This window comes from Pocillopora verrucosa, chromosome 3 (genome assembly GCF_036669915.1).
Source record: "Pocillopora verrucosa isolate sample1 chromosome 3, ASM3666991v2, whole genome shotgun sequence".
NCBI classification, from domain to species: domain Eukaryota; kingdom Metazoa; phylum Cnidaria; class Anthozoa; order Scleractinia; family Pocilloporidae; genus Pocillopora; species Pocillopora verrucosa.
The window spans coordinates 24,155,004-24,177,705 of record NC_089314.1 but is presented as its reverse complement, the minus strand read 5'-3'; the positions used below and the strand labels follow the sequence as shown (position 1 = coordinate 24,177,705).

Genomic DNA, 22,702 nt, shown 5'->3' with positions numbered 1-22,702 from the left:
GATTGGCTGAATCTCCCGGCGCACGGAAACAAACTGACCTTGTGAGGAATGTAGTTGACCATCAATAGCTTTGCGAAGAAGTTATTGCCATGGGTAACTCACTATTTTCATGTTAGGAAGACAAAAAGAAATCGGCTGAGCTACACACACAAACAAAGTGCGAATAGGTTTTAATATTATTTACTAGTCGTACTTAAGAGAGAATTAAAAAAAAAAAAAGGAAAAAGAAAGAAAGAAAAAGGGAAAAAATGAAAGGAATAATAAATAGATTTTTCAAACGTATTAAAGGATTGGTACGATAAACTGTAAATCACAGAGGATGAGGAAATTTGGGTGAGAAAGTGCTCAAAGCTGGGATGGAAGACTTCCACGTGTTATGGTAAATGGAAAAAAAACCAATATTTGATAGAAGACTCCATATGGCAACAAACGCGGAGTAGTGGTCAGCGGTTTCCAACAGAAAAGTCAAGGGCAGAGCGTAATCCAACTGAATCTGAAATCAATTTCAAGAAAGCAAAATAAAAACAATCAAACCGACAAAAGTATACAAACAAACAAACAAACTTAAAAAGAAAAGATGTTCATGATCATTCAAACCATACGGCCTAGTATTTTTCTCTGTTTCTTTTACGGCTGTCATCCGGATTCATCACGCAACACGCTCATTACGTGAGAGAGTGCGTGATGCATAACGAGCCAAAGAAGGAGAATAGATTTGTAGATATTATCTTTGTACCCCGTTCCACAGTTCTAGTTCATAACATATACCCCAGAATTACCAGAAAGGCGATGAGAGGAGCGGGAGGGTGGGGTGGAGGAGGGAGCCCACAGACCCGCAGACCCCAATCTTCATCAGCTTTCGTGTGCCCGAAGCCCTGCTTTTCCCTTAAGCAGGGACATGCCTAGAAATTTTTTTTATCTATTTATAGTTCTTCGGAAATTTTCAAAAGCTACTGAACAACCAAAATAAGGACTTCCTTAGTTGTGGAAACGCAAGTGGACGCAAGCACATGCGCTGCGATGCCGTTACACACCATCTACCACAAACAGCTCAAAAATGATGAAATTAATAAACCCTATCCCCTCCAATTTTATATATTTAATTTGCATTACTGTAAGTTAGGCAGACTTTGACTAGCTTTTATATTCTCCAAGTCTTTCTATTTTGGGAATAGTGACAGGAGAAAACTGATCCTGAAAGTAGTAACATCGGAGATCGGACATGCCGCAACCAATTCCGAGAAATTAAGGAAATCAGATACGATTCATGACGTGTAAGTGTCACCGTCCAAAGGTCCCAACTGCAAGAGTAAGAAGAGGCTCTTCGGAACTTAAGATTATTGCAGCGATTCGGCATTGCGATCAGTTGGAAAACATAAAAGTCAAATGGGTTTCCACTTTGTAAGCAGTGGTCAAGAATTCACAGACGTTACTTTGAATAATACTTGTAATGTGACCAATAACGACATTAACTCGACAGTATTCGCATCTCAACTCATCACCGCAAGTTGTGCTGCGACATTCTATTTGGTCATGTTCTTCTTGGGCATTCTCGGTGTCTGGTTCCAGCCCTGTCTTAGAGTTTCTTCTTCGCAAGGAGCACTCTTCGCATTTTTCGTGGGGGCACTAATTACCTGTATAAATGTATTTACAAATGCGCACAACCTCTTGGTGAAGTTGAGCTTCCGACTTTTCACAACAATACTTATTGGAATAATTTTCATAATCTTTGGTGCCTGGCGTTTCTTTGAAATGCCAAACAGAGCTCGAGGAGAAGCCAACCCACAGGGGAATGATAGACCGCCCCTCGGTAAACAACAGCCTTCCATGGGTCTGGTAGTTTCCTTGTTAACCTTTCCTTTGGTCATTATCGAGATTGTGCTGATTTGCGCATCGTTTAGCCCCAAGATAACGGACGAGACAAAAGAAAGCTTAATGGATAAAAAGAGGCGCTTAGTTAACGCGGACAAGACTGTTTTCCTTATTCAGAAGATTTTCCAAGTTGTTACCTATCTGTATCTGCGGAACACTACAATTTCCCAGGGATACGAAGAGAACGTTCGGTTTTATTTTAGATTATTATCTTTTTTCAACTTCATCGAGTGGATAGACCCGCAAAAAAATATAGACAACGACGTAGCTTTAACTGGAATCAGGGCAGAATTTGACAGCTGGTTCAATTTATTGACAGTGCTATACAAAGCATTGATCATAGATTATCGCTTATTGTGTGCACTACTGTTTCTTGAACATTCTGTTGAAGTTCAAAATCACGCGGACCCGGCCGATGAGAATGACAATGGCGGTGGTAATCAAGAAATGTCGCCTTTTGATGAAGTCAAAAGTGCATTCGGATTTGCTCTTGGCAGCTTCTGCCTCGTAGCCCCTGTCTTCAGTGCTTTATATTTTGTGTCTGCATCCAATCTAAACGGAGGGGTCAATATGTTTGCCATTATTGTCAACATAGTAGTCGTTGTTGGTGGAATTTGTCTGCTCTGCTTAAACGAATTGGCGGAAGTTCCCAATCACCTTAGAGAATCGCAAGGTGTTAAAATAATGGTAAGTCTCTGTAAATTTCTTTGACAACTTAAAAAAAATGATTGATTGAAGTGAATATTTTGGCCTTCTATGAGCCTCTTACAGTCTGCTTCGATGCCTCGACCCATCACACCGGAACCTTTTTCCGAGAAAATTTGTCTGTTAAAGATGTCAGCGACGTTTTGTCATCGACATTGTCCTGAGTCTATGTGAACAACTAACCTATCATTCTCCACTGCGGTCAGTTCACGTTTATGGTCGATGCACCCACGCAACTTCAGGGTAAAATCCAGTAAAAGACCAGTTTGAATGCCAACTAGAGCCATGAAGCCGAGTAATTATGACAACTTATTTTTTATAATATACCTCAGTGAGGTGAAACCGAGATTTTACAAATTAAATTGTTATGATTACTCGGCTTCATCGGCTCTAGCTAAGATCGCTTCGGGAAATGTTTAATTTTGGTATATCGAATATGAGACACTGTGCATGTCGAAGTGAACAAGCTCAATAGCAGGCAATACTCCAACCTTTTCTTCTTTCCTCTGATAGGTTTGTTGTCTGGGTGCTGTAGGATTTACATGCTGGTTCGTGAAGGCAGTCATAGCTTGTTTTTGGGCTGCTAAAGAGAGCCACAGAGGCGATATCGGGAATCTCCCCCCGCCATACATCCCTTGGACTGCCGCTAAGTTTATTATACGAAGTATAACAACAGCATTCCTCATTTTCTTGTTCACCAACATCAACGCCCGAGCTTTGCCCGTACTAAATCAGAGCACTAAAAACTATGTTCTTGTACCTGCTGTGATGTTAGGGGTGCTCTCCATGTTTGGAGAGGGTTTGGTTGACCAAAACTTTGGACCAGTGGATGATCTTCTCAGGTTTGTAAGCGTTGAGCATCACAAAGTTTAATGTATTCTAAAACAGTGGATAGCATTGAAGGCGCGCTCTGATTGGCTACTCAAACTCCAGATATCCTTTGCTATTCACCACCGAGTAACTTACGTGGGATTTGTTCCCGAAAATTAATGTAATCGTTGCAGGAATGTCGGTGGGTAGTGCTGGATATTTACCTTGTTGCGTCGCGGCTCGATCGGTAAATATCCACCGCTAACCACATCCTCTTCGGTCAATAGTTGTTGCCAATAAACAATCGGATCGTTTACGGGTGATAATTTATTTCTAAATTTGCACTTTAGTTATTTGATTACTTGTTAGTGATTTATATTTAACTTCAACATTTTGCTACCAATTTCCTGCTCTGTTTGTGATTGATTGACGTACTCTCAGCCAGTCAGGCATGCTAAAATATTTGCACGTGTAAAATAAGGCGCGCCACTGAACGATGCTTTATCAGTCAGCTTTCAAAATCAACCTCGTACCCAGATCTCCTGCTTTTCTTTCAAGGGATTTCTTTCGAGACTTGGATCATTGTGTTTTGATGTAGTACAAGAAATTTAACTCCCATATTGCCCCTTTCCACCCGCAGTACAAATGACTTCTGGAGACAGCCAGGGAAACCTAACCAAATGTTTGGTGGGGGAAAACTTACAATGGACTGGCATCCTATACAGGGGGAGTAAAAAACCCCTCTAATCGCTGCATGCTATAGAAAATAGGTTAACCTCCTGCTGAATAGGCAACTTTACTCGATTGCACTTAATTTTTAATGTAGCTGAAATTTAAGTTTTGTTCAACAAAGGGAAAAGTTCGCGTAACCAAGGATTCAAGTTAATGATTTTCGGATGTAAAGGTTATATATTTGTCAAACATTATTCGGCATTTTAATCCTAACAAAAGCCCTCTTCCCTCTATTCTGTCCTTCACTAGGTTGACTTACATGCCAGTTTTGAAATAAATGTATTGGGAATTCGATTTAAAACCTCCCTAACTCGCTCTTTGATTCACTGTTTAACCCAAACTGAAACCGTATCGAGGTGTGGCTCTGTTTGGTTCGGGCGAATTTTTCTTGGTTGTCTCGGCAATTTGTCATTTAAACTTTAATTTTTGACTCATTTGCCTTCACAGGTGTGCTATCAAAGACCAAGGCCTGGAAATTCTGTTTAACGTAGGCCCACCAATGCACCTTGGTTTCCTTCTTCACGTGTTTCTTTACTTTATCATCATACAAACACGTTTACGAAACTGCCCGCCACAGCAAGAGCAAGAGCCAGTGAATCCGGGGCAAAGGGACAGCCCGATTCGGGGCCGTGGCCGGGGATGGGAACGTGGCCGGGGTCCGCAGCTGGAGCCAGAACAGTTTCAGGGACGGGGTCACGGTAGGGACCGCGGGCGTGGCTGGAGAAACACCTAGGGCAGGGGCTGGTTTGCATTATTTTTTTCCTTGAGCTTAAATTTTTTTCGGTTTTCTAATAGACAGGTATGTAAAGTTCACTAACCGTTGTTATCTCGAGTGATTTACCTATGCTATGTTAGGCTTTTGGGACAAATGATCTCTCCTCCTGCCTTGTTACTGTTTTAAATACATTGATTTCTTTGCTTAAATGAATTGATTCCTTAGCTCAATGCAAAAACGAGAAAAACTGCGGCACTAAATAATCTCTTGATCATTCATGGTTAAACAAGGGGAAAATACGTTGCTTTTCCTGGAATTAGTTGATAGAGTAAAGTTTCCCAGAATTTTCCCAGGTTCAGAGGTGCCTTCTTCATCTGTTCGTAGTTGTAATTACTGAAATTTTGAACGATCCGAAGAAAATAATATCAGTCAACACCAAAGTTTGACTGGGTGGTGTTTTAGTGTCGGGCGAGACCATACTCAACCTGTTGAGAACCAGTCGCTACTTCGCGTAAAAGGAATTACCTGAGTTATAATGACCCTCTTGGGACCTGTATCACATTCAGGACCACCGCTTAAATCTCTTAATTTTTCAAAATTGTATAATGTGATTCACTCAGAAATCTTTTATTTTGTTTATCACTGTTTCCATAAAGTGATCGAGTCCTCCATGATTTTTCAAGCCAATATCTTCTGTTAAATCGTATTTTTCATGTCAATCACTAAATGGAAATCTGTTTGCGAACTCAGTTCAAACTACTCAAAATAGTATTAGTTAAGTCGAGTCGTTGTAATTGTACTAGTACCAACATCTGAAATTCATTCATTGGCAATTGAAATAAAGCAAACTACCCCGCTTCCTTGGTCCTGTTGGTTTGGTGAAACTTTAAAATACTTCATGATTGACGTCTATGTTATTGCTAATTCCTATTTTCTTACATAATTTTCATTAAAATACTGCGTATGCGTATGCAATTAAGTTATCATTGTTATTTTTGACCTCTGTAAAATTTCATATTTGCAAGAGCCGAAATAAACAAAATTAAATTTTTTTTAATTGAATTTGTTGCCTCGGATGTCAAGGGTAAATGCTATTTGACGCTTAGTAATTCTTGACTGTCCATTTATCTATTTCATGCGGATACAGTTAATTGACTTCGATCCCAGTTATAGAAAAACCGTTTCGTCACTCTCCTTATATGCACTCACAATCTTTCAGCCCACATTTCGAACGAACATGTCGGACACGTTAAATAATTTCAAATCGGCACTCTTAATCCCTATGGTATCAACGAAAGCTTTTAATTCAACTGATTTATCACTTTTGTTTCATGTTATCGAACTCGCCTCCCACCGTAACCACCGTCCTGACTCCAAAATATCATTACTTTTACGGAATATATTTCTACCCACAGAATTAGGACTACAGCTTTACCTTTGTTCTCTGACTATCTAATTGACACACGAAAGTTCTTACAAGAAAGGGGGGGGGTGGGGAGATGAAGCAGGGTGGGTGTCTCTTTCCGCAAAGGTAACATCAAGAAGAATTAAAATGGGCCTTGGTAAAGAGTTTCTAAAGCTGACTTTTCAAGCTTTGGCGGCCCTTCATCATAGCCAGTAGAGGAATTGTGGGTTATGTGTGTCTATATGTAGCCTACGTGTAGCCCTACCCTCCCCTTCCCCGAGGAGAAAACCACCGCAGCCCCATTTTTCTGCATATAGATTAGCATACGCGTTTCCGCCTACCCTTCCCCCCCCCCCCCCCACTTTACCTCCGTCCCACCTAAGGGAAACAGAAGGGAGATCAATTGAAATTTTCTTCTGAGGACAATAAACATTGACTGATAGAGATTGAAAAGCCGGCTTTAATACAAATACTGGGTATAAATTCATACAAAGCACCCGTTGCCCAAATTATAATCATAGAATACCCATGGCCAACTCGTGCATAAAGTTTTGGAGGGGACAAGAAAGGCGTGATTTTTTGCTCGATAACATGAAATGTATAAGCGGTACGAAGATAGTTTGAATTTTAATAACTGGCACGCTAACGGCAAAAATGGACATCAAAATCCTAAACGCTGGTAAACACGAAGATGCTCAAATCGACACCGTGAAAGCTTTGATGGTTTAAAGCGACGATATCAATCAACCGTGGACGATTCGTTCAATAAAATTTGCCCGACAACGCGGAGTGAAGCTGCACGAAGATGGGTTTTGGCTTAATCCCCTTGAGAAATTGAAAGTTGGAAGCGCGCACTAGCGGTGGAAATGGCCACTGATATCGTAAAAACGATGATGCTGCAATGGAAACCGTAACAAAACGAGTACACCGCCCTGAGAAGACAAAACCCATCCTATATTTTATTCCTCAAGTCTTCATTTTTAAAAATAAATATATGTAGCAGTGAATTTCACAGGTTTTTAGTCAGAAAAGCACAAGATTATCTTCGTCCACTTCTGATCGATTCACCCGCCAATATATTTACAGAAGATGATCGAATTTAATCACGCTTCTTGATTTGCATCAGATCATAACCAATCGAAGCGTTACTATGTAAAGAAGGGTCACCAACGTTTTGGGGGCGGTTAATTTCTACTGCAATGTGGTTTTATGCTCGGGAGAACGACTACTTGCCACAGTGTCTACATCTCAGTGAGTGAGTGTGTGACTCATTTGCATATAGGAGTCGCCATAAAAACCCGGGATCAATATCAGTATCTGGGCAACTGCCCACTTACCCCTCCCCTAACCCAACAACAGTCAATTGATGACAAGTTAGGGTTAATTTTGGGTTAGGGAAGGGGTAGGTGGTCCGTTTCCCAGATACTGATATGGATCCAAAACTCGTTTGCATGAGTTAAAAAGGTTAACACACAAAGAATTCCTTGAAAATTTTTAGATCATACAGCGTTTTCTTTATGGTGTTTTTGTTCTCATGGTGTTCGGAAAATGCATTTTCATCTTCGTCGCTCACCGCAATAAGTCTTGCGGCGTCTATTATTCTAAACAACGAACACACCAAGTTCATTCAGTCGAATTCAGCAAAGTTTGAAAAGGCGGAAATCGTGACATCGTTGTGTTACATACCAAAAATTAGCCACTCGATTCCCGCATGAAGTAGTCGCATTAATTCTACGAATGTTTTAATTCTTGGTAAAACAACATCGTCCGTATAATAATTTGAGGAAACGCTCCTTCCACAAACACGTCATTTAATCTCTGATTGGCTTCTTATATCTTTAGCCTTTCTTTTAGGGGCTAACGACTGGAGAGAAGCAATTTCAGAATACTTAATTTGATTCTTGGACCAGGAGTAACGAGGGAAAGACTCACCACATCCAATTCTCCGAACCAACTAGCAAAGAGAGAAGTGAAGGATTCTTTGAATCTTGTATATACTAGTGAAGTCTAGCGATCTGAAAAACTTGTCAAGTCAAAATGTCTTTCCCGCTTGTCAGTATTGCTCAAGGAACAGAATTAACATCGAGGAAGCTCAATGTGTGTGGTTATGTCACCGAAAGCGACAAGAACTCGGTAGCAATGGCATCTCAAGTCATCTCCGCAAGTTTTGCTGCGGTTTTCTATTTGGTGATGTTCTTCCAGGGCATTCTCGTCATTTGTATCGAGCGCTTTGTCAGAATTTCTTCTTCACATGGAACACTTTTCGTATTTTTTGTGGGGGGTTTATTTGCCTGTATAAATGTAATCACAACTAGAAACAATCTCTATGTAGCATTGAACTTCCGGCTTTTCACGGTACCTCTCATTGGAATTATATTTTTGTTCTTTGGCGTCACTCTGTTCTCCAGAGAACTTCCTCCGGGGGAAAATCGACCAACTTTGGGAAGACAACAGCCCTCGATGGGCTTGGTGGTTTCCATAATAACAGTTCCTCTGGTTGGCATTGAGATCGTACTTCTTATCGCGACTTTTAATTCTATATCAACAGACGAAATAAATGAATCCTTGACACATCTTGAATGGCTCTTGCTCAAGACTGAAAAGTCTCTATTCCTTGCTCAAAAGATTTTCCAAGCTCTTTTCTATCTATGTCTGCGCAAAACAAGAATACGCCGAGACTCCGAAGAGAAAGCCCGATTTTATTTTAGATTATTGTCTTTTTTTAACTTCATCGAGTGGATAGACTCACAAGTAAACGTAGAAAGAGACGTTCGTTTGAGTGGAATCACGAAAGAACTCGATGGCTGGTTCAATTTTGTGACAGTTTTGTACCAAGCATTGATCATAGATTATCGCTTATTGTGTTCATTACTATTCCTTGAACATTCGGCGGAAGTTCAAAATCAAGACGGCCTAGCTGAAGAGAATAATTATGGAGGAAATAACCAAGATGTTGGACTAAGAACATGTTTTGGATATAGTGTTGGCTGTGTATGCCTCATTGCTCCCATATTCTGTGCATTATATGATGCTCGTGCTTTCCATCTGGATGCAAGGGTCAATACACTTGTTATTACCGTCAACTTGGTAATTGTCATTTGTGGAGGGTGTCTCCTGTTCAATAACAACTTGGATGCTGATCCCATTCAACACAGAGAATCACAAGGAGTCAAAATCATGGTAAGTCTTGGCAATGTAAGCTTTATCTCAAGTAATTATTTTAGCCTCCTTTAAACCTCTATTTGGATGCAGTACACGAAGCCAGTTTCCTAAAAAATTTAAAAGAGGAAGATTTCAAAGGAACTTCTGTAAATGACCCCGATCCTGAGCCCATCTGACTTAACAACCTTTTCCTACCCACACAGCCCACTCAGGATACGATTGATGCTTCCAGGAGAGCTCTAGAAAACGACCAGATTTCCCTAGCCATTTCACTTTTTTTAATCATTTGCAGCCCAAGGATAATTAACGCATCTGCACTCGATAGATATGAAGTCGCGTAGGTTTTCCCAATATTTCCCGTCTTAACCCTCTTGCAGCCCCAGGCCCTCAATTTTTCGGCTCTGCTGCTTGAAGCTTTATAGAGCACGCAAGACCAGTTTAGTCCTGCATGGGATTATTTACAGAGCTTTGTATCATATTCACCATCTACATTCAGACTCTTCACGTTTCCACACGTTCGACCGTTAAGGTCGATATCCATTCATGATATCTACTAGTAATGTTCGTGTCAAGGTGCGCGAAATAATCTTTCAGTACGGTTCTTTAATTCCCCTCGGTGCTGCGGCTCCCGAGTAAATTGAAGAACGAGACTTGTGCTATTTTTCTGGAAGCGGACAACTTGAACTGTCTAATGGACTCTTCGAAAATACCAGAAGGTAGACTAATAATTCGTTTACCGCTTACAAGTTGTCATAGTAGTCACAATCATCGTCATTATCGCTGTCGGTATCATAACTTTTAATTAATATAAATTATTACTTTTTTCATCCATAGGTTTGTTGCTTGGGTGCTGTGGGATTTACATGCTGGCTTATGGAGGCGGCCATTGCTTGTTTTTGGGCAGTAAAAAACAGAAGCGGCATTCAGGATGTGAAACCCCAGTACATTCCTTGGACTGCTGCAAAGTTTGCTGTACGCAGTGTAACAACAGCATTTATCATTTTCTTGTTCATGAAAATAAACGTTCGAGCTTTTCCCTCGAATAACCCGACCAAAAGTGGAAACTTTACTTTAGTACCTATTGTAATGTTTGGGGTAATATCCATGTTTATCGAAGGCTTAATTGACCAGAAGGCTGGATGGGTACACCAATATCTTGGGTAAGCCGAACAATTATATTCTTAGCATGGGAGTTCGTTTTCATTCAAAAGTGTACCTGAAAGCATTTGGTTTCTCGCTAAAGATAAATATACATTTATTTTCAATATTACGCATGCAATGCAAGTTATACATCCTGCCGTCCTCAGGCCATTTTCTCTATTCTTTGGCGCGCGCTCCGCCAATTCATTTTCAAATTTACCGCCGGTAAGTCTAAATAAGTCCCGGATATTTCGCGGCACTCTGCGTGATGTTGTAAACTTTCTTCACTGTTTGAAATTGAATGGCAAGTTCTAAGTTCTTGAACACTGAAATGCTTTTGGAACACATGATGAGGTGAGCTGATGAATGATGCAAAGTTTATCAGCCTTGGTTTTAGGTCTCAAGCATTTCCATTTAAAATAGGTTAGCCTGCATTTGTCTCCTTATAGGAGTCCTTTAGGAAATAACTCTCCAGATGTGGTTAGGAAAAGCACCCCCTTTGTAGGTTTGCCTTGTAGTGGTAGTTAGTCATGGAAATTTACTTCTAAGCTTTGTTTTTTCTTAAAATTTTATTTCCATAGGTGTGAAATACAAGATCAAACCCTGGTATTCCTCTTTGAGGCAGGTCCGCCAATGTACCTGGGATTTCTTATTCATGTTGCTCTCTACTTTATGGTACTTGCAAAAGGACTTCGGTACTGCGCACCAGGGCCAATTTTACATATTCCATTAGATTAACAGTAGAGGCTGAACTTATGCGATCAACTACTGAGTTAGAAATCATATCACCTTTGTTTCCGAAGCTAACAAGATGTGAGATGAAAGCTGCATCTGTATTGGTTGCGAGGCCAAATATTGTTTGATTCATTGCTTGTTCTAGTTTTGGAGCCTTGATGCATCCTGAGCCTGAAAGTGGCAATTATGGATCGTTATGCGTAGAGGAAAGACTTTGCTGTTAAGGCCTGGTTTAGAGGCTGGCCTAATTAAAAATTGAAAAATTGCCGCATGTGGTAGCCACGGAGTGTTAATAGTTTTTTTTTTTTTAAGTGTTAATAGTTTAAATACACTTAGGGATGGCAGTAAATAAAGCTTTCATCTACTCCTTCTTTCTATCGATCATTAGGAAGCACAAATCAGTGAAGGGATAACAGTCAGTGAGTTCGTCGCATTTTATATAAGGATACTAAAAGTATGTGTTCATTATTATCAATGGTTAACGTTTTCGACGCTTACGCTCAACTTGCGTAATGCAGTTTCATCAGTCCTATTATTAAAATAAAGAGCATACGCTCAAAGCTGCACAATAAAAGCTGTAACAACACCAGAAGTCATAAATGATTGTGAATATGTGAAAATCGAAAGTATGAACTGCAGATGAAGAAATGAACATGAAAGTGATCTTCGCAGTAACGAACACTACGCAAGCAGCATTGAAAATAAGTAATCTCCTTGTTATGCTTTAAATAAAATAATCTCCTTGTTATGCTATGCAAGACTTACGAACGAATATCGCGCTAAAAACAAGGTCATAACAAAAATTAACAACTCAACGGACGGAGGTTTGCATGCAGCTGATGCGCGTGAGTCGTACGAGTTGACTCCTTTACCGTTGAAAACCGATCCACCTTGTACATGAGAGTTCTTATCTTTTAAAAAAGAATCTGACTCAACAACTACGAAGGATGTGAGCGGCGTAACGAAGTTGTACTTCAATGAAATATTCAGCGCTTCTGATTTCAGCCGAGCCTTTTCCTCTAAATTTTCCGTTATCAGGAGATCGAGTAACAGCTCCTTAATTTTCATGTAAGCCCACAGCCTCTCAGGAAAGTCTTTGACTAACACCTCATCTGGTGAGACGGTTAGGTTTTGGAGAGTGTGCGTCAGAGTATAAAAGACAGGTTTGATGCTAGAGGTACCCCGAATATTAACAGGCATCAGCCTTGAATCACTGAGTCCTTCCTTAAGCTTTCCAGACACAACAAGCTCCGATCCATCGTTATACTGAGAAAATTCTGTAGCTGTGACTTGTGTGTTATCTACCATGTCCTGAGGATACTCGAATCGAACTCGCACCAACAGAGGCGTGCTGATCTCGTCAAAAAATCCTTCTAGTTGACTCGCAGCGTCCTTAGCTAGATAGATTCGACGAGCTTTACCTCCATTTTCAGCTGATAACGCAGTAAGCAAATTCATATTTAGGTTAAAGCCAAATCCTAGAGAAAATATGGAAGCTTTTAACGTATTCGCCTTAAGAATGTTAGCACGGATCTGCTGACCGTCGACAACCCCCTCGGTTGGCTCACCATCTGTCAGAAACAGTACAATCGAAAAATTGCCTGCAGCGAACGAATCCCCCTGACGAGCTATATCTCCAAGGAGGTTTAGAGCCAAAAGAAGAGCTTCGTTGATGTTGGTACTGCCTCCTGCGTTCACGTTTTGTTCGACAAAGTTTTTACCAGCTTGAATATTGTCACTAGTTGCGAGCGAGGTTGAAGGTCTCCACTTTACCGTATCACCATTAAATAGGACGATGTTAAATGAATCGTCTGCGCGAAGCTGGTCGAGGATAGCTAACATGGCTTGGCGCGTTTGCTCAATCTTTTGACCTTCCATTGAACCACTGATGTCGATGACGAAGACCACGTTTTTTGGCAATGGATTTAAACCACTGGGAGAGAAATACTGAACGAAAAAGGAGTCAAGCACTTGGATTACTCCGGCGTCATTTTTGTGATGAACGTTGTACCTGCCATGAGGAAAGAAAACAAAGGTCGCTGACAAACAACTGTAACAATTATTATGATAACTATAATGCAGTATGCATATTTTCCATACTGTTCCGTACACATTTTCTAAGGTGCTGACAAGCCGGAGAATTTGTTTAACATCACGAGTTCCTTTAGCTGGTGATCATTTCCTTTATTCTTGCTACCTTTATGTTTGATTAATTGGTTATATTGTATGGAGAAATTAGATGCTTGTCACTCTTTGAAGTTAAAGGGTTTGAGGAGAGAATGACGATGCTTGTGCTCTATGAAGCAACCGCAAAAAATTGCCCCGAATCGTTTTCATTGGGTACAAAAGCATAATTTTGTTCGATCTTGTTGCGCTGCTCGCCTCCTTGAATCATTTTTTCGTAAACCTTCCGAATGAAACAATGCAAAGTGTGTCGTCTAAAGAAGCAGTTTCAATGAAAGTTCCATCTTCTGTTTTAAAAAAACCAATACAAGATTTCAATTGCTGAATAGGTCTGCAACTGTCAAATCTTTGGTTTCTGAAGGAATTCAGAGAAAACGGGAAAAACTGACATTAGGAAGGTCCTAAAAATAGATTACGAGTAATAAGTCTACAGAATTCGATAAAATCGAATTACAACGAAATTTCTTACCGTATAATGAAATCGCCATCAACCCCCGCATTTCCATGTTGTCTCTGTTCGGTTTCACTTGGACTGTATGTTATACGCGCCGACGTCGGCGATGTTTGAGTCACCACTGCTGATGGATTTCCCTTCTCCAGTACATCGCTTGGATCTTTGCGAATTTTCATGACCTCTACGAGAGATAAGTCTTGCGGTTCTTCGATGTCGACATTAACATTTAAAACGGGAACAATCTGTTTTGGACGAATGCTGATTGTTTCTTCGTAGAATCCTTTTCGCCTTATAAGCAACTGTTGATAGTTAAGATGAAACACAGCAGTACTGTTTGGCGCTACATTAATTGCAATTTCAAACACGTCCATTCCTCGCAAAGCCTGTTGAGATTTAGTGGAACTCACAAGGCCTGTGTTTAGGCTGTTGTTCTTGGCTTTCTCGTATTCCGTTTTCGCTACGTTCTTTTCCTTCACACGCGCAATGAAATGTTTTCCATTCACTACCATCGAGAAGTTGGAGATAAAAGCTGTTTCTGGGAGGTGGACGACAAACTTAGCCTCACGATTGTTGGGAGATTTGTTTTGCAACTTACTTGTTACAAGCGTGTTCGCAAAGCGTGAAGATATTTTCGATGTTATAAGCAAACTTAAAGGAATCAACTCTGCATTGTGTATATCCCTACGTTCTCGATTCAAGCGTTTGTCGAGGTCTGCCGTGAAAACTTTTGTGTTTGAATTCTGCACTAACCCGAGGAGAACACCGAGGAAGACGATGTACAAAGTCATCTTCTCAATTTGTCCTTGGGCATTCGGCAGTCCGTCACGGAATCGACTTCACTTCAAAATGCAAATACTCCGTACTTCCGGTCACGTCCACAAAGAATTAGTATTAGTCAACGGAACACACCAACCAAATAATGAAGATGACGCGTGGGGTCATGTTATGTCTGTGAGTCGATATTTGAATAAATCTATTAGTTATCGTCGGAAAAGCGCAAATTCCTGAGCTTCATGATTATCAGCCGTTAGGGACCGGTCATTATTTATCGCCTGGGGGGGGGTCGGAGTATTTAGGGGGGGATCACATGGTTTTTTGAAGACCTTTAGGGGGGATCAGCCGTAATTGACAAGCATAATGGGGGGGATCAGACCAAAAAAAAGGAATTTTAGGTCGCGCCGGGACCCCGGGTGATTGCATTTGTAAATACTTTGGTAGGATTTGCCGCTGGGACTCTAAACCCCCAACCATATATTCAAGACCACGTTCAGTTGTATTTTGTATTATATAAACTCTATTCTAGCCCAGACACAAAACCCAAACCCTTTTACAGACCCTCCATTTTGTAAAAAAGAATCACTATCGTAGTCTAACATACACGTTTTTATTCAGGCACGATCTAAATTAGAAAGGTAATCAAGATTTTGAGAATGGAATACTTACAATTGCTCAAAATTGTTTCATAACGTTTCAGTTTGTTTTATAGAGAATCGTAATCTAAAATCATAAACTTTCATTATTTTAATACGCGGCCGAATGAAAACAACAAATAAAAAAGTGTTTATTTTGGTGAGGCTGTATCTTGTTCCGCTTCCGTGTCAGAATCTTCGGCAGCCCTCTCCACTGGCTCTTGCACAGTCTCCTCGTCAGATTCATCTGAATCCTCGCCCGAACTTGACCCTTTTTCAGCACCATTACTGCTATTCTCTTCGTTCATTCTGGCCACTACCACTTTCAAATTGCGTGCCAGCTCTGTTTCAAACACGCCTCTTTCCAAAAGCCATAGCAGAGGATCCAGGTGGAGACGCTTGACAAATCTCGCAGTGAATCCTGCATTAATACTTGAGACACATTTGTAAGTATTCTTTTCGAGTGAATCGAAAACCTCTTTAGCTACCTCTTTTGAGGTAAGTTTTTCTAGGAGAATTGCTGCTCGCTGATGCAACCTTTTCTCCTTGATTTTTTTCACTTTTCTCTTGTTTTCTTTTTTTCTTCGGGATTGGCCGTTGTTCCCCATGGGAGATGGGAACTTTCTCTTCAAGCTCATGAGGGTGGTCGTGAGCGCATTGTAGGCTTTCTGCAGCTCTTGGTGTATGGCCTTCACTCGCTCTTGAGCTTCCTGGAAATATTTGAGCTCATCACTTGCAAACGACCTTAAGGTATGCTCTTCTGTATAAAGGTTCTTTCGTCTGTTGTCGATAAATGAGAGCAAATCGGATGCTGAATTAAAGGCCTCATTGACAGTGGTCAAGGAGGACTCACACTTCGCGACATCACCACTGCCCTTACATCCATCCACGCCTGACATGAACTTCGTGATGTTTTGGCACACTCCCCAATTCTCGTTTCTAAGCAAGTTGTTTTCTTTATCGGAAAGGGCTTTTATCTTTGTGTTTAACTGCCAACGCATTTGCTGTTGCTCGAGGAGATACTGTTTGAAACCGGCTTGTTTACTCACGAATGAAGAAGTCGATTCCATGGAAAAAGATGCGAGAAAGGACAGGATTTTAAGGGTAACCAGTTCATGTAAACATGGTCTTGAAGTTCTCGGAGATCTCTGCCTTCCACCTGTAAAGCCACGATGGGCTGACCTTACAGATGCTGGTCCGGGCGTGGGAGTTTCCAACTACGAAGTTAGATTTCGAGACGCCGAGTTAGCAAGGGTTCACAATTCCGATTATAGAGTGCGATGTCATCGTTCGAGGGGCGACAGCGGGCAAGGTGAAGCCGAAAGGACAAACTCGGCAATTTCTGATGCTCTTGTGGATGGCGCAACTCTAGAGTGGGAAAATATAGGAGATTTGAGGATCTTTCAGAAGAGGAAATCAAACAACTGTCTCTCCAGTCATACGAAGAGTGCGAAAAGAAACGGATGGAGAAAAATGCCTGGTATGTCTGTAGTCAGGTAGCCGAGAGAATTGATGATGCCCCTGTCCTTAAAGATTACATCAAGAGCAAAGTAAGCGAGTCCCCTGATGAATTATTCTTTTTCAATTCTGTTTACCTCGACAACTATCGGGGTGCATCAGAACGAAACAAAGAGTAAGCGCCCGGTGCAGCATACTTCCGAAAGATCGAATCGTTTATGGAAGACCACTATATTCATGGAGAACTTTTTATGGAATTCTGTCGTGATGCCTGTAAAGAGTCAAGAGAAGAAAGTTCCAATCTCTGTTCCTGGTGTTCTAACAATAGATGGGTCGGTCCAGAAACGGAAAGAATTCCGCAACCTGTACCAGATTCAAACAATCCTGGACATTTCATGGATATCTATCAGACGGAATCGACGGGCAAGACACCAGATGATTACCTTCCAAGAAAATGTATTAAAGATCTGTACGAGGAACATTCTGACAGTATCAGAAACGATCAGGATACCATGAAGAGCTTCTGCTCAAAATATAATGTGGAAGAGAAGCACGTCATTGCATATGTTAATCATTTGAAGGATATTGAGATCCGAAAGGACATCAGAACAAGAGCAGCTCAGGAGCGAAGAAGGCAAGAGGCCGAACGAACGTACAAGGACTTTCAATGGGATAACCTCATCGAGGGTGGCAAAGTTGAAAAGTTGCGAGTAAGAGAACTAGACCTGTATCTCAACAAGCATGGTTTGACGACTGTGGGTCGGAAACTTGACAAAGTGAAGGCCATTCGATGTCACTATTACCGACAGAATAAAGAGACTGTGATAACAGAAGAACTGTCGAGTGATGAAGATGACGTGGAATCCGAGGATGAAGAATCCGAAAGTGGAGAGGCAGAGAGCAACGATGACTATGTTTTCGTGGATTTGGATGAACAGCCTGAGATTGGCACTTCCTCGACAATTCAGTTCGTATCTGACGAGCAAATATTTACCGTTGTGGTTCAAGGTCCATGAGACGTAAGTACCACTATTAAAATATCACTTGCATATTCAAAAAGTTATTTGGCGGTGGCTGGGAGAAAAGGGGGGGGGGATCATGAAACTTTCCACTACCGATAAGGGGGGATCTCTAAAAAACTAGATACTCTACGGGGGGATCAGGTAAATGCTCCGATGTGACAACAAAAATACTCCGACCCCCCCCCCCCAGGCGATAAATAATGACCGGTCCCTTATATCGATAATACAGAATAGCAAGGAGTCCATGGCCAGTTATAGAATTAATTAAAATTTTCTATCTTTTTGAAGAGGAAGTTAAGTCAAGAAATATTGGTCAACTTGCATTAATATGACTATGTTTGCTCATATCTGGAAATTGTAACTACTTGTGGAACCACAAGCCACTGTCCTCGGTTCCTGTCTCTCGTTTCTCACTATATGTATTTCTTGAATTCTGTTTTCAATCCTAGGTTTTAAAAGTAATTTCCATTAAAATCGGTTTGCATGTCGATGTTGTCGCTGCGTATTACTAGTGGAATGCTCAATATAGCAAGATTTGGAAATCTCTTTTCTAAGTAGTTCCTAATGTACCTTATAACGAAAACCTAATATCTACGTTCACTCCTTTTTTTTTGCTTTTTTTTGGAATGTCGTTCCTCAATTGCTTGTTATCTCCAAAGAGATAATACTTGCAATATGTAATAGTTGAAATATGTACTTAATGAGCTTATTTTACCAGTCTGTGTTGTATGATAAGTATACCTTTACATAAGCTTTTGTAACGACTAAAAAGAAATGTCACTGCCAGACTCTCTCGCTACTGCAAAAACTCAATAGAATTACTTGTTCGATCTCCTGCCTCATCTAGTATTACCTATTCTGCTGTCCATTTAAAATCATTTCCACGACCTCCCAAGAAAGGTAACATGAACATAACCATTGCTTTTGATAACAAGACGAACTTCATGTTGCTAATGCCCCATAAACCAAGATGACCGCTTATTTGATGTGCTACCAGGATGGTCGTAATACGGAAGCATTTAAAGCCATATTAGTGAGCGCCATCAGGATTATCGTCAACGGGAAGGCTGGATGAGCTGGTCAAGAGAGGCTGATGCTCTCTTGTTTCCCGATGTATCGCTACGTTATCCCTGTTATCTGGACCTGCTATAATTATGAAATAGAGAAACACGTGAATAAGGAACCCAAGGTACAGTGGCGGACCTGCCTCAATCAGAATTCTCAGGCTGTCATTCTTGATTGTACTCCTAAGAAGGAAATACGTTCAGGGTTAAATTATCAAAAAAACATCGCTGATAAGTATTACTGTGTTAAACACTTTACACTTTCACTCGAGTCCTCCGCCTGGTTAATCACTCTCGAAACAGGTTACAGAATGTCATAAGGAGTTTCTGTGCTGCTCTGTCTCGAAATTTAAGGAGTATTTCAAAAGATTCGTTAATAACATTGTAACATGGCCAATGTGTAAGCGCGTCAATTCTGTTTCAAGAGGGAGACTTTGCGGTGACAACGACAGTGGAGTGAGATTATCATGAAGAGTAAAACGCTAAATTTAACATTCAATTAATTGGACGCTATTTTTCGTTCATTTGAACCCCACACGACCATAAGGCGGCCTCTTGATTTTTTAAAGATCTGTTGTTATCTTTGCTACTATAATCTTCTTAATGGTAGAAAGGGAGGCCGTTACGAACCTTAGGAGTTGATCCAGTGGTCCAACTTTCTGATCAATCAAGCCCTCGCCGAACATAGAGAAAACTCCCAACATCACAGCAGGTACAAGAAAGTGATTTTTGCTGCTCGTCTGGTATGAAAAAGTGCGGGCGTCTATATTTATGAATAAGAAAATGAGAAATGCTGTCGTTAAACTGCGCACGAAATATTTTAAGGCTTCCCAAAGAATGCATGATCGGTGGAGCGGGACTTCTGATTCAGGAGAAGCCCAAAAGGAAAAGATAGCGGCCTCCAACATCCAGCAAACAAAACCAACTGCGCCTAAAAGACAAACCTATGGAAAAAAGAAGAAATGTTAATTACGAAGCATAAAACTGTGTCTGCTGATGACTGATGGTGATGCGGAAGTACTGACTTGATTTTGTTTTCGAATTGAACGTACTTACACCTGGAAACCTCGCTTGAAACCGCGCTTTAGAAACTTTGCAATTTTGACTTCTTTCTATGCTCATAACTTCTTTCGCTGGATTTAAGTTTGCGAACGTTTGCTTAAATTGTTGAAAAATGATACAGTTAGTCTGTACCTGTCTAGATTTCGGGCTGGACGGGAAAATCTAGACCGTGGCCAATCTCGATTTCAGCCAATCAAATCCTTCAATTTGGTTGTTTCCAGTCTTTTTGGGGAACGGCCGCATAATAATGCTATGTACTTATTGATAGACGCGCCTAGACCTCGAGCCAAATATTTTCCCGTCCGGCCCGGCCAGACCCAATCAATAAGGATGTTATCATATGACCACTTCGAAAATTTTGTTTCGACCTGGACGCTATAGACGGGCGCACGCGGGACAACCACAAAAATAGATTCTACAGTGAAAACTTACACTTTGCCTTTTTTAGAGTCAGAAGAAACTCAGAATTCATCGAAACGCGCTCTTTTTTTTGTTTTTGTTTTTTTATTATTTTTTATTATTTTTTCTTTTCAGTTTTTGCAAAAAAAAAAAGCCGTATATAGGGCCGGACGGCTTTTCCCAGACAAGCTCACGTCAACCCGTTCGGCCGAGCGGGGCCTTACGGGTCATCAGTTTGATGAATTAATTTACCCTATTAGATCACCAATACAAATTTTATTCCTACCATTATTTTTACTCCATTTGATTTCGCTTGTCCATCGTCATCCAAATAGTTGTGGTGAAGGAGACTGGCACCGCAGAAAACAATAAAGAAGTTGACGATAATGGCAAATATAGCTACCCACGATCCAATCTTAAATGTCTTCACAACTTGAAGACCACAGAGTACAGGGGGGATCAAACATAAAGAACCAAGCGCATATCCAAAGCCTCTTCTTATTTGGTTGCGAGGCTCTACAGCTTGAACTCGAGCATCTTCTGAATTACTCCGGTCGCCTTGACCCTGAACTATGGAATGGTTCAAATCATCTTGTTCTTGATCAGCGGAATTACTCGCGCTTCCGTGACTGGCAACTTCGATGGAATCGTTTGGGTCCACTTGATATTGAGCCCCGGAATGGCTCAAGTTATCCTGTTGTTGATACGTGGAATTGTTCGCGCTGCCTTCATTTTGAACCTCGAACGAATGTTCAAGAAATAGCAACGCACACATTAGACGATAGTCTATTATTAGTGCTTCGTATAAACTCGTAAATACATCAGACAAACTGCCCAGGTCTCCCTTGATTCCGCTTAGGTGTATGTCATTCTCTGTGTTTACCTGAGTATCTATCCATTGGATGAAGTTGAAGAAGGACAGCAACCTAAAATAAAACTCAACATTTTCTTCGCGTCCCTGGCGTACGATAGTGTTCCGCAGATAGAGATACGCACCTGCTTGAGTAACCTTCTGAAGAAGGAAAATAATCTTATCTATGATGGTAAAGACCCATGGTATTTTTGTCAAGCTCCTCATATCCTTGTCTATTTTCCTGTTACTCAGTGATGCACATAGCAGCACGATCTCGATAACCATCAGAGGAACTGTTAATAAAGAAACTACCAAACCCATGGAAGGCTGGTGTCGACCCAGAGTCGCTTGACGGACAATTTCATCGTCTGGTACACGAAAAAACATTTGAACACCGATGAGAATGAATATTATTCCAATCAGAGGGATCGTAGAAAGCCGGTAGTATTGTCTGTGCTGCAGGTCATTTTCAGTATTAGTTGCACTTTGAAGTATATTAACAACGATTACAAGTGCTCCTACAAAAAATACGAATAAAGTACCTCTAGACGAAGATAGTTTGGCACATGGCTTGTAGAAAACGCCAAGAATTCCAAGGAAAAATATCAGCCAGTAGAAGAGTGCAGAGAAACTCGCAGCAATAATTTGGGATGCAATTGTTGTCTTGTTTACCATACTAAGGTTTGTAATAACAGAAAGTTCGTCTTCACCAAGGCCTTCATGCGCACTGCAGGTGAGTGTCAGAGTCATCTTAGCTATGAAAGTTTCCAGTTTCTTGGAAAGTGATACCAAGATGCTCAAGAATCGAAGGAAGTTAGCTATTGTTCGTTCGTGGTACTCTCTTAAATGATACTTCCGGGGAAGTTGGTCAAATTTCTGTCTAGGAATTTGTTACCTTAAGTCACGCTTCTAGTCATATAATTAAATTCATTATCCTGTTGTTGATTATCTCTAGCCGTTAGCCCGAATATAAGCCCAAAGAGAATACCAACCGATTAAAGTTTGAATGAAGAGGTTGTCGCGTATACCGACCTAACTGTTTGCCTTAATGAAAAGCCTGTTCAAATATTATTACACAGCAACCTCTCGCCAGTGGGATACACGCATGGATCACTTGTCTCATGCACTATTTTGGATTACAGTGAAGTAACGTCTCTGTCACGCATGAGAGGGTGTGAAGGAGGAAGATAGGATAAAAAGCAATGATCAATGAGGTATTGGCCGAAGCAGGAGTTTATCTGTTCGAGCACCAACCAACCAGCATTACACAGTCATATTCGTTCAAAGCTTTCTCACATTGATCAGAACAATTTTAACGTGGTATTTTGGATTCGCAATAGCATCGTGGCTAACCTTGTTTTCTGATGGTCTGATTTACCATCGAACGTTGGCATACGAGGGAAAAGGGAGGAGGGTAAAGTAGAGCTGGCGAATGGTTCTTCCTCAAACGTTTCCAACTTTTAATCATTACAACCATATAGTTGAAAGTAAGCTGCTCATCGACGTTTCCGCCATGTTCGC

General features: G+C 40.9%; 4 protein-coding genes and 1 pseudogene across 4 annotated transcripts; 3 read left to right on the top strand and 2 right to left on the bottom strand.

The window, feature by feature from the left end:
- The first annotated feature begins 1,155 nt into the window (after positions 1–1,155).
- On the top strand, positions 1,156–5,860 carry LOC131773599 (uncharacterized). Its single transcript, XM_059089544.2, has 3 exons — positions 1,156–2,559; positions 3,091–3,419; positions 4,567–5,860. Exons 1-3 carry the CDS (start codon positions 1,387–1,389, stop codon positions 4,850–4,852), a joined length of 1,788 nt encoding a protein of 595 aa, XP_058945527.2. The 5' UTR covers positions 1,156–1,386; the 3' UTR covers positions 4,853–5,860.
- Positions 5,861–7,986: 2,126 nt separating this feature from the next.
- Positions 7,987–11,279, top strand: LOC131773797 (uncharacterized). Its single transcript, XM_059089753.2, has 3 exons — positions 7,987–9,419; positions 10,236–10,561; positions 11,123–11,279. The coding sequence occupies exons 1-3, from the start codon at positions 8,277–8,279 to the stop codon at positions 11,277–11,279; spliced, it is 1,626 nt and encodes a 541-aa protein (XP_058945736.2). The 5' UTR covers positions 7,987–8,276.
- Positions 11,092–14,774, bottom strand: LOC131781989 (inter-alpha-trypsin inhibitor heavy chain H4-like). Its single transcript, XM_059098697.2, has 2 exons — positions 13,930–14,774; positions 11,092–13,287 (listed from the first exon to the last, which is right to left on the bottom strand). Exons 1-2 carry the CDS (start codon positions 14,700–14,702, stop codon positions 12,027–12,029), a joined length of 2,034 nt encoding a protein of 677 aa, XP_058954680.2. The 5' UTR covers positions 14,703–14,774; the 3' UTR covers positions 11,092–12,026.
- Positions 14,775–14,950: 176 nt separating this feature from the next.
- LOC131782017 (uncharacterized) lies at positions 14,951–17,797 on the top strand (annotated as a pseudogene).
- Positions 17,798–18,694: 897 nt separating this feature from the next.
- On the bottom strand, positions 18,695–21,931 carry LOC136279666 (uncharacterized). Its single transcript, XM_066163604.1, has 3 exons — positions 20,615–21,931; positions 19,498–19,811; positions 18,695–19,050 (listed from the first exon to the last, which is right to left on the bottom strand). Exons 1-3 carry the CDS (start codon positions 21,929–21,931, stop codon positions 18,834–18,836), a joined length of 1,848 nt encoding a protein of 615 aa, XP_066019701.1. The 3' UTR covers positions 18,695–18,833.
- Positions 21,932–22,702: the final 771 nt, after the last annotated feature.